Raw genomic sequence first — 12,248 nt, 5'->3', positions numbered from 1 at the left:
CCGCTAGATCGTTGCATTAATCAACTAGCGAAACTCAAAATTCTTTGTACAAATAGCGGTCCGCCCGTTATGCATGTTTATGTTACTCTCGTTATGAACCATCCTCGTTGTTCAAGGAATATTATAAAAAAAGAATTAACGAAATTAGTTCAGCTGTTCTCGAGATTTGTGCTTAGCAACAACTTAGCGTTTTATTTTTGCATTATAGAAGAGATAGAAGATATGTTGCACTTCCGTGCATATACCCCCTTATATGTTTGTTTAAAAAAAAATAAAAACCACTTTTTCTAATTACAACTTATATTTTAATTTCCTTGAAATATATTAGATGGGTTGACATTAATAGCTGGTTGGTTCTGCGCAGCCGGTCCGCTCAACATTAACTGTGTTAGAACATCGTTGAATTTCAAGTAGAGTACTGGTTGCATTTGACCTGAAAAAAAAACAGTTTAAAAATTTTGCACAATCGTTTAGTTTCGTATTTAATAATATAATATTTCGGTTCATATATTATGTTACTAGCGATCCACGCCGGCTTCGCCCGCGGTACCTTGAGCTTACCAACACATTTGTTGATTCATTTTTATTATTATAAGATTATAATTGACATTGCTTTGGTAACAAAACTTTGTATATCTGCAGTAACATAAGCTGATTATATAAAATGCACGAATGAGTCATAAAAACTACCATTACCTGTTTCTGTGCTTGTATTTATCACAGATAACGATGGCATAGATTCATTCTTGATTGATGTATCGTCACATTTTATTTCATTGACGTCTGCAAATACCAGTTCTGGTACATTTGTGGGTACATTTGGTATACTTTCTGTTACAACCTCATCCTTCAAATTTGACACATTTGGTGTGTCCATATCTATTAAATGTGAAGGGTTTTCCAAATAATTAATAGCATTTGTATCAAAATTTGTTGCGTTTTCTCCAAAATATGGTGTGTATATCGGATTTGACATATTAAACGTAATTTGCATACTGTCTTTTTGCTGCTTTTCGGTATTTATTTGCTTATTTTTTAATGAAATTATAGCGCGAGATATTTCATCTTGTATTTCTCTTTTTACATCTTCAGTAAGATTTAGACAATTGTGACTATCTTTTATATATTTTGTTATGGGTTCATCGTCACTTGAATTATTTTCAAACTCATCATTATTTGCTGTAACATGTTCTGATTTGAAGAGCTCTCGCCATTTTTCTAGCAAGTTATCTGCTAATTTCTGAAATAAAAAATAACAAACATGAAGAACATAGGTATAATATAATATATGTTGTTAAATTTTGATAAATATATGCAAAATTAATATCAAAAATTTTGTAAGGTCATGTACTGCCTACATAAAAGTAAAATATTGTTGAGCTAATAATTATACAAAATATGAGACTTTAATTACCTAATATAAAATGATAGCCTTATAGTAATGTGATATTAACTTACAAAATTCAAAGATTTAGGTATCCTCAACATATAATGATCTGCATGTGCTTCCAGCATCTCGCATTTCTGGCAGAGATCATAATTGTCACAAGTTACACACTTGTATCGGAATCCCACAATGGGATCGGAGCACACGTCACATATAACCCCATCATGTTTTGTTGGTTCGTCTGTATCGTCTGAAAATATTCAAGAAACAGCATGTTTGTGAAGCTTATACATGAAAAGTAGTGTATGTAAGGAATAGTTTTTTGACAGATAATTTTTTTTTTTTTAATTACACCTGTAAAATTTATAATTAGGAAAAGATAAACTTCCCACAAAAAAAATAGAAGGTTACTTCAAAAACTGTTAGAGCATATACGCACTATGCGGGTAGCCGTCCGGCTGACCGCGAGCACATTATTATGTACGTAATATTCATTTCTATGCGCACTGTGCGGTCTGCGGTAGCCGCATCGCAGTGCGCATAGAAATGAATATTACGTACATAATTGTGCTTGCGGTCAGCCGGATGGCTACCCGCAATGCGGTTACCCGCATAGTGCGTATACGCTCTTAAGTAGTAGTTTTGAGATTTTTATTTGCATATACTCTGCGAGGCATGTAGGAACTACTGATTAGTGATTACTTTACCTTGTGATAGTGATCCTGGCAATCTTAAAGAAGGAATAGCATCAACATGAAGATGCTTATTTTTTATACACAATGGTTCAAAGTGGCGGGAACAAAATCTGAGTGATCTACGTAATTTCTCCATGTCCTGATCTAATAAATCTTCCTTCCCAGCAGCCCTTAACCATTGTTTCTGACTGGAATAACAATAAAATGTAACACAAAATAGTACTGCTAAGAGCTATGTAGGCAAATATAAGTAATTTTAGGCGTAAAAATTTTAATAAAATATGTACATGTATGAATGAGAAAATTTGAATGAATTATATAAAAATTTATATAAAAACGTACCGATGCTTTTGTTTTGGCAAGCTATAAAAATTTAAATGCTTGTTCGTTTTACTATTGCGGCCGCAGCCAACGACACAGCAATAATTAACCATTGCTTCGCACAAATACAATACAATTACAGAATAATTAATGTAAATAAAAATAAACAATAAATTGACATTTGACATGCATTTGACAGCAATTTTGACTATGATTGAATTTTGACGTGGATGCGTTCAGGTGAAACATGGATTGAATTTTTTTCTTATGTTTCACGTGAAAATCCCCGTTTTCCAATTACAGCACTAGAGCGCATTATGCGGCATAATGCTTAACGTTGAATGTTCCAACTACAGCAACGCTTCGCACAATCAAGCACTAGAAAAAGTAATGCGCGTGAATTGATGCGTGCAATCGATTTATCGTTAGTAATTATTAATTGTTGGAAAAAAATTTAAAGCTTTCGTTTCATTGTAGTTTTTTCGACATAATCAAAGTTAATTCAAATTATTGTGTTAAAAAAATAAATATAAGTATGGATGATGGTACAAACATTGAAAAAAATGTTAATGAAATAATCAAAATCCAAATTACTTAAAATAACCGTAAATATTTTTCAACCAATTAAGAAGTATACCACTTTATTTACACATTTAATGAGGCTATTGCTAACTCTATGAATATTTTTTTTTTCAACACTGAACTTAGCGCAACCTGCTGGTGCGTTTCATGTTCCATAATTCGGCATTGTGCGGCACTGAGTCGCATTATGCTTTGTAATTGGAAAACGGGGATAGAAATTAAATAATAATAGGGAGTATGCATGATTTTTATATATTTTTTTTAACTTGAACGAATCTAGTAGCTGATCACTCTATGATTCTCTTCCGGACCTTTGAAATTACTAGGTAAATCTTGTAGTAAATCTGTACTTTATCGGACGTCGAGTTGAGAGGCGTAAATTTTTTCACAATATCGCAAAAAAAGTAATCGAATTCCGAAACTCATAATTTGTAAACAACACAGAATTTATAACAACAAATAGAACTTCGAATGTAGATTAGTGTTACTAAATAAATATTTTGAAACTCCTTGACACCCCAGCGCATATTTTATATTAATAACGATATATGTAAGTATCACAGTTATATTATACTAATTATTAATATTAAATTGTGTAATAAGATCCACCGCAAGAAGACCGCAAGCCTACCTACTTAATTTACAACTTCACACTTGTACATTTTAAATTTTTTGAAGAAGTGTTTGTAGTCGGAAGAGATTACTAATGAAAGGCAAAATATATAAGTAAAAAGAATGTTTATTTACAAAATATCAGCAGTCTTGTATCATAAAAATATTAGTAAAATTAATAAGAACTATACAAATTGAGATTATAAACCGCACTTTCCGTCTTTTGCTTGGCAGGAACCCTCAGGCGCGCCGCTTTCTTTTGCTTCTTTTCGAACCGGTCCAGTCTGTGTTATGGGAACAACTCTTTCTCCCTTGGAATCGATCTGCTTTCTAGGTGCCGTAATCGAAAGAATACCATCGCTAGACAGCTGTGAAACGATATTATCGGATTCCGCTCCCTCTGGTAATGAGTATTTTCTGACGAAGTGTCGTGAAATAGATCCATGTTCATCCTTCTTTTCCTCGTGTTTCGCTTCCACAACAACGTAGCCGTCAGATGTTTTGACGGTTATTTCATCAGGGGAAAAATGTTGTACGTCCAAATTAATTTGGAACTTGTCTTTTTCGGAAACGATCGATGAACCAAGATCGCGAGCAATTGATTCCATATATCTCCAAGGTCTGAAGTAATCCCTGAACATCCACGGTCCCATCATGCCGGTCAATAAATCATCTGGAGTTAGAGCCATACCGAAGTCTTGATCGAAAAGCCGGTTTTCCTTTTTGTCTGAACATTTTTCCTCACCGTATATTTGGGTGAAAATAAGAGATGTCACTAAAATAATTGATAATGCTCGAGCCATTTTGTAGTTTCTTAATTATTGACTTTTATTATTTATCGCTTCGCTTGATTAATAAATCGTAAACTCAGCAGTCAGCACAATCTGTAAATTGCAAGCGTTCACTGATTTCAAATAATACTGCAATTGCCGGGCTCAGAGCTCTTTATATACCCGGTTCGCCATCTAGTATCGAGTAGATAATTCTCGAATGTACTGACGTGTTCGTGTGTGAAATGATATTACCAGCAAATGCTATACCACCACGTCACTCGTCAGCTTTATCAAAGTAATTAATATATCAGTAAAGCCAGCATAATGCTTTAAAAAAAACTTTTACTATTGACATCTAGCGGAGAGTAGCACAAATAACTAGTCACTGACCTAGTGCAACTATCCTTGCGTGAACCCATTGCGATGAAAGAGACAACATCAAGTTCGAGGTCGCTCAATAAAATTTCCAGTACTTTCTAGACATCCCAAAATATAACCATAAACTGGAATATACTTTGTACTTCGAGAATATATCTTATGTTATCTTTATTCATTATCTTATGTTATCTTTATTCATCGATAGTTTAATCATTTTTTGTTTATGGTTCATTAAATATTAATTTGTATTAAAATATTCTAAATTTTTACAGTTAGGTACTTACTTTAAGGTATAATTCGACATAAATGGAATCCTCTAACCATCTTGACCGCCTCCTTGGTAAAGTGGTTGAAGCGTGAGCATAGCACCGAGCGGTCCTGGGTTCGATTCCCGGTGGAGACGTAGAAAAAAATGTCTCGGTCTGGCAGGACACAGAAGGCTTAAAGTATTGATAGGTTTTAGATAGTAAGGTTTTCCAAACGGGTTTTCCTTCCTATTTACAGATGATATCCATACTAATATTATAAATGCGAAAGTAACTCTGTCTGTCTGTCTGTTACTCAATCACGCCTTAACTACTGAACCAATTTGCGTGAAATTTGGTATAGAGATATTTTGATACCCGAGAAAGGACATAGGATAGGTTTTATCCCGGAAATAAAACGGGTATACGGAATATACGGGAACGGGTTTTTCTTTGAAAACGCGGGCGAAGCCGCGGGCGGTAAGCTAGTCTATAACTTATACTTATTTATTCAGATTTCAGACGTGTCACCAATTTTCATGAAATATAGTTATGGATTTCATTGATTTTTACTAATTAAATGGATTTATGTTTAAAATCAACCTCATTCTTTTTAAATGCTTTCATGCATTTTTCTGGATGTTTCAAAATATAACATCCCCAGTCACTGAACTGATATCTGGCCAAGGTTGAAAATAAGATAGGTATTTTATCAACCGTACATAGAGCGGCATGATAAAATTATTGCATACGTGAATGAAGCTTCGCTGCTTAGATTTAAATAAATATCGACATAATATTTTTGTATTTTTTAAACAAGTTTATCTTACTACATTTTATTTATATAAATCCAAGCGGATACAAATAATAAAGTAGTAAAAGTTATTTAAATCTGTAAACCGTAAGTTTGGCCGTTATTGAATTTACCTGTATAGTTAGGTACTAACAAAAACAAGATGTACTTAGATAATAGCACAGGCTAATAATAATATACTACGTATACAAATAATAGTTAAAAAAATGACTCAGATGACAAGCGATTTAATTTATTAAAAATAGTCAGAGCATTTTTAAGACCTCATTGTAAATAAATAAATTATTTAATGTTGATTTTACGAGCACAACAGGTAATAAAAAGGCTATCAGATAAAAGTAGAGGTAAAGTAAAGGTTTTATAAGTAAATTATTTAAATATTAATTGATTTTTTGACACAAATAAAGATACGAATCGTTAGAACGAATTTTATTTCAAAATTATTTCTTATAAGAAAACTTTATTAATTGTTAGTAAAATACGATATTAAAACAAACAAATTATTAAGTACCTAGTAGGTTTGATTAATTTTATTAATATAATAATTAATAGTAATTCAAAAGTGTAATAAAATACATTGATTGTAAATGAAAGCTGATGTTTATCGATGTCGAAACAAGCCAACTATACGCACCTAGTTAATATTAGTTATTAAATCATTCGGATAATTTTTATACAAATAAATGAAATGGCTGTATAGTTTAAGATATATGCCCATTAATCTCATTCTTTGATGTAAAAAGTAATTTTAAATAATTTTTTAAATTAATATTAATATTCAATGCTATTTTATTATTATTTATTACTAGCGGTCCGCACCGAGTGGCCCCAACTTCACCCGCGGTACATATTTCGCAATAAAAGGTAGCCTATGTTCTTTCTCAGGGTCTAAAGTAGGGATGTAACGATACCGATACCGATACCGATATATCGGCCGATATATCGGCAAGCCGATATATCGGTATCGCCGATAATAAATCAACCGATACCGATATTTTTATATTAAATTCTTTCTTTTCTTTTATGTTTTTGCATTGTATTCATTCATATTGTTTTATTTCTGTTTCTGTAATAGTGTTAAGGAAGAGCGGAACCTCCTGACACAAGCATTTTATTTGCTTACTAGGAGTGTTCCAATCACAAATTTGTTTATGTAAAGGAAAGAAATAAATAATTTTGAATTTTTTTAATTTTTAACGTGATAACGTTTTTAAAATCGTTTAAGTCGGGTGACATGTTCATAAACTTGTGTCACACCAAAACCTCACGAGCGCGATCGCAGGTATAACGAGAGAGAGACGGACCGATCTCCCGTTTCATCTCGAGCGCTGCCACTGCATTACGTTATCACGTAAACATCTCGATCGTAAACCTACTTTACAAACAACCAATCTTTTTGATATCAAATAATTCAAAAACCCGCGCCCAATGAACGATGCGGGAGGCCGCCCGCGCGTGCGCACTTTGTTTTCTGAAAAAACTCTACCGTAAGTACCGAAGTAAACTATAAGTAAACTTTTATTAGGTACTGATTGTATGTGTATTACTTAAAGTTTAACTGACTTCGTAAAATAATAATACTAAAATAAATGGTTTTGTTGTTTTTTGATTTGGCATTTTTATTTAAAAGAATACGATTAACAGTTGTCTCTGTTAAATGTTGGTAACTTTTTATGCATAATTCACTATTTATTTTTCTACCAAGCCATCGATATCGGTATCGGTATCGGTATCGCCGATACATTACTACAAATATCGGTATCGGTATCGTATCGGCAAAATCATGTATCGTTACATCCCTAGTCTAAAGATTATCTGTGCCAAATTTTATCAAAATCGGTCCAGTAGTTTAAGCGTGAAAACCATACATACATACATACATACAAATCTTTCCTCTTTATAATATTAGTACTTATAGAAGTACAGATAATATAACTATAGATTAATAATAAGAAGCAACGTTATTATAATAATATTTGTAAACATATTGGATTCTATAATTAGATTCAGTGGTAAATGATAGGATACAACGAAACGCATACATAATATCACTTCATAGTATCGATGGACGGTTTGTAATTTAATCAATGAAACGTCTGGGACAGGGCATTCGGTGCACTCACACGAACAAACAACGAATTCATCGTACGCACACTGATAAAATTCGTTAGGTCGTGTGGGTCGTATGAAAGGTCTAGAACATGCAGGAACACAAACATAGCGCCCGACGCCGCGAAGGTTCGAGATGTTTCCATTCGCTACTAGATGGCGCCCCAGCAGCTATATATAAGCCGCGCCGGCCGGCAAACCGGCAAGTATTATTTGGAAAGCGATACAGAAAGCGACTTGGTGCGAAAGCACTGCGATTATACAAAGTAATCACTCAACTCAGTTACAAAAGCGACAAAATGTCTCTTCTACCATTCATCCTTGGCTATGAACATCCCCACCGCATCCTGGACCAGGACTTCGGTTTGGCGCTGACTCCTGATGATTTGCTGACGGCGGCCGTCGCTCCCATGCTCTCCCGGGACTACTACCGGCCCTGGCGCCAGTTGGCTGCTGCCGCGCGAGATGTCGGTTCCACTATCAAGTCCGACAAAGAAAAGTTCCAAGTCAACTTGGACGTTCAGCACTTCTCGCCAGAGGAGATTACAGTGAAGACCGCGGATGGTTACATTGTGGTCGAGGGAAAGCATGAAGAGAAAAAGGATGAGCACGGATTTATTTCACGGCAGTTCATCCGGCGTTACGCCCTGCCTGAAGGCTGCGACCCAGAAACTGTTGAATCTCGACTTTCATCTGATGGTGTGTTGACGGTTATCGCTCCAAGGACTGCTCCGGCCTTGAAGAACGAGAGATCGGTGCCGATCGCACAAACTGGACCAGTTAGGAAGGAGATCAAGGATCAGACGTCACAGGCCAGCGCTAATGGAGAGAAATAACTTTAATATTTAGGTGTACAATCTTGTGGTGTTATAACTTTTTTTGCAAGACTGATTATGTATTCTCAGTATTGATTATTATATTATGTTTGTACTTATGAAACGCTTAATATACGATTATCATTTTTTGTAAAGTAAAATTGTATTTTTATTTCCCCACTAGTTACCTAGTAAACAAATAATAATATTATTATATATTTTATTATTGATAAAACATACATAGTTACCATAACACAAAAGATTCATATCAAAATTATTGAGGTGATGCTAAAATAATTAATATCATCTACATTCGTAAACGTTAAATAATTACTCTCACACAACTAGCCCGCGTGGTGTTTTTATAAAAGGTAGCCTTTTTTCTTTCTCAGGGTCAAGATTGTCTGTGCCAAATTTAATAAAAATCGGTTGAGAGCGTCAGACAGACAGAGTTACTTTTGCATTTATAATATTAGTAGGGATTAAATATGTGTTAATAAAAAAATAATAAGGAACATGTTTTACTAAATTTTAAATATAGCCCGTAGGTATATAAGTAACTATTTGATTTTCGCTTAGATATAATATTATGTATTGTAAAAGCTTTATTTATCGGTATCCCCTTGGAATTGAGGCAAAGGATCTATACATAATTTATTTGATATTTATCTTGGGCTTCTCAAGCTAAGTTGTATTATATTATGTCATTATGTGGTATATAGTGTGGTTATTACCAGTCTATAGTACATTGTACAAGGATTACTTTGTAAGAAATAAAACAACAACCTTCTAAATATTGGTATATTTTCAAAAATATCATATTACATGACCTGCATATCTATTTACAAAAATAAAAACATAACTTAATATAATATTTCAATAGAGCTGCGTTGAATACAATTATATAAAATCTACAAGTCGAGCCGTGTGCGCGGTACTACCTATCATATATTTACAATAGCGAGCACTTTTTGTCAAAAACATTCGTTTATAAACTAAAGAATACAAGCAAAGATGTGTTGTTTAAGAATATTATATAGATAGTAAGATATAGTTTTAAACACGCGTAAAAGTTGATATCATTCCGTACATTTGTGGAAATTGTTGGATTTGTATAGTAACATCCGAAAAAAGATAAATACGACCTTTATTTGAAATGTTTTTTTTTATTAAAATTTATCTTTAAAGTTTCCTCAAAAACACATGTATACAAATAGATTTTTTATTATTTTCCTTTTCATTGTCAGTCGGACTATTTTTTATTTTAAAAATGTCATAACAGAACAAATGGGAGTATTCAGAGAGAAAGCTTGAAACTTATAAGCGCTTATCGGCGCTTGTCATGTTCATATATTTTCCTGCGCGGGTTGACAGCACTGACAGGAAAATATATGAACATGACAAGCGCCGATAAGCGCTTATAAGTTTCAAGCTTTCTTTCTGAATACGCCCTATGGTAATACAAAACTTGGCAGTTGATCCGATCGTGTTACAACTTAGTCAAAATTGGCAGCAGATTTAAAGACTAGAAATACATAGATTCTACAATATCTGTGGCAACTATAAATAGAAAAAAAATCGACCATCGACAAAAATTCAAATTCCGCAGAGCACAGAATTTGAACAACGACCATAGACACTGAAACGCTTAGTTTTTTTTTAATCTAATTCAGGTCATAGACACCAATCTTTTTTTATAATTGTCATAGATACTGCACAAGAAAAAGCGCGGAAACATACATACAATACAAGCATTGTGTTCTGTGTATTAATTTGAACTCCTAAATAACGACATTGCGTCGAATGGAACGCTCCAATGCAAACTAAACATATTTACATATAGGTGGGTAAGATAGTATTTTCATCGCCAATTGAGTATTTTTTCGTAAAATTTATATATTTTGTTTGATTTTTTGTTCATTTTTAGGCCAAAAACGCATTCCATTACACGCAACCCCGCCGCATCGTATGAAAACTAACTTATGTACTAATTTCTCATAAAAAACTCGTAACATACCTACAGCGTACTTTTAATATAAGCTAATACACACTGTCAGTCGCACTTTTGGCCCGCTTGCATCCCGTGGTCATGTGAACACAATTTTAAGAGATCATTTTAGAACCTTATATTTTAAACGTTGGGATCTTTATGATTAAAATATCAATAGGATATACCGATCGTGCTTGTTTCGATATCCGAATCGGACGTTGTACAAAAAAATTACTAGTCACAGAACTTTTTGTTTATATTAATAAAGTATAGTCAAAAGATTTGAGCATAAACTTGAGTTAGATATTTGAAGTTTGAAATAAAACATATTTTTTGTAATTTCTACCATGCATAGAAAAACGAATTTTACATTCAACTTATGATTAAACAAACACAAAACTGACATTTTTTTTGGCTTACCAATATGACACACATTTAATAGTATAAAAAGTACACTTAATACTGCATACGATCCCCCTTATACGCAAATCAACAACGATTCACGTTAATGACGCAACAAAATGGCGGCTAATCACAAAAAATAGGAAAAAAAGCCTCGATACTAATACCACAGAGATACACGCAAGCCAGTGTCCAAGAGGACGCCTGTTACGTTTGAGATATTTATAAAATATTAATAATGTTTAAATTGACTTAAGAAACTACATTATATTTACGGTTTGAAGTCGAAATAAGACAATTCTTTTTCAACTTATTTCTAACAATATATTATTTTCTGCCTATCATGTATATATCATACTTTTAAAAGATTATTTCCTTAATTTCTTAAATAAAATAGTTTTGCATAAACACTGTATGTAGATATTTGTTGAACTTTAACAAAAAAATACCGAAAAATCATGTATATTTTATAAAAATCTCAAACGTATACATAATAATATCCTTAACAGTAATCGTCTATACATTATTATTTATTATAGAGTGCAACTGTGATGTTATCTCTCTATAAAATTATCTATTTGTGTTCCTTTACTTGTACTACCGTGATATTTGTAGGCGGTAGAAAACACTAAATTTTAGTACTAAATCACCCCGTTTGCATACTATAAAAGATTTTTAGCATTACTAATTATGAAATTTCTTATTAAAATATACCAACGGGATATTACGGATATAGACTAAATTATAGGTGATACGATCTATTTTTAAAACTGTGACACATCTATTTTATCTATCTAGACATTTAGTATAATCTGTATTTAACATCGAGATTCGAGACTATAGAATATAGTTTTTTTTTAATTTGCGTAAACATGATATTCTGCTATTATAATTTGTGGATTTAATAAGCTATTTTATAAAAAACTTTTAAAATGGATCACGTATTTTCAAATGATAAACTGTTTTAGTTATTTCTTACTAGAAAAAGCTAGGTACCTAGTCTTAAAATTATCGTCAATTTATCAGAAGGATCAGAAAAAGAACACATACAAAGTATTCTATATTAACCTTTTAAATATTAACTTTTTATCGTCTTTCCAATAGTAAATAAAAAAAAGAATAGAA

At 32.7% G+C, this 12,248-nt stretch overlaps 1 protein-coding gene, 1 long non-coding RNA gene and 2 pseudogenes across 2 annotated transcripts; 1 reads left to right on the top strand and 3 right to left on the bottom strand.

Moving 5' to 3' along the window:
• Window positions 1–294: 294 nt before the first annotated feature.
• Window positions 295–2,583, bottom strand: LOC149477800 (uncharacterized). The gene is made up of 5 exons (XM_089710367.1): window positions 2,425–2,583; window positions 2,095–2,270; window positions 1,459–1,637; window positions 697–1,240; window positions 295–433 (listed from the first exon to the last, which is right to left on the bottom strand). The coding sequence occupies exons 1-5, from the start codon at window positions 2,514–2,516 to the stop codon at window positions 306–308; spliced, it is 1,119 nt and encodes a 372-aa protein (XP_089566493.1). The 5' UTR covers window positions 2,517–2,583; the 3' UTR covers window positions 295–305.
• Window positions 2,584–3,753: 1,170 nt separating this feature from the next.
• LOC149477799 (protein lethal(2)essential for life pseudogene) lies at window positions 3,754–4,487 on the bottom strand (annotated as a pseudogene).
• A 3,650-nt stretch (window positions 4,488–8,137) lies between these two features.
• Window positions 8,138–8,886, top strand: LOC149477798 (protein lethal(2)essential for life pseudogene; annotated as a pseudogene).
• A 632-nt stretch (window positions 8,887–9,518) lies between these two features.
• Window positions 9,519–12,139, bottom strand: LOC149477797 (uncharacterized). The gene is made up of 2 exons (XR_016317558.1): window positions 12,065–12,139; window positions 9,519–12,032 (listed from the first exon to the last, which is right to left on the bottom strand). It is a non-coding gene; the product is annotated as an uncharacterized LOC149477797 (long non-coding RNA).
• Window positions 12,140–12,248: the final 109 nt, after the last annotated feature.

The sequence above is a fragment of the Colias philodice genome, chromosome 24 (assembly GCF_061535455.1).
Source record: "Colias philodice isolate Cphi_HAF_F1 chromosome 24, ilColPhil1 Martin Lab GWU primary, whole genome shotgun sequence".
NCBI classification, from domain to species: domain Eukaryota; kingdom Metazoa; phylum Arthropoda; class Insecta; order Lepidoptera; family Pieridae; genus Colias; species Colias philodice.
This window is presented reverse-complemented; position numbering and strand designations above follow the sequence as displayed.

Excerpts from the sequence above, each read along its gene's own strand:
- LOC149477800 (XM_089710367.1), bottom strand. The coding sequence starts at position 2,516 with ATGGTTAATTATTGCTGTGTCGTTGGCTGCGGCCGCAATAGTAAAACG. Across the intron at positions 1,638-2,094 it reads GCCAGGATCACTATCACAAG|ACGATACAGACGAACCAACA; the intron begins GTAAAGTAATCA and ends GAATATTTTCAG. Across the intron at positions 434-696 it reads AAATACAAGCACAGAAACAG|GTCAAATGCAACCAGTACTC; the intron begins GTAATGGTAGTT and ends TTTTTTTTTCAG.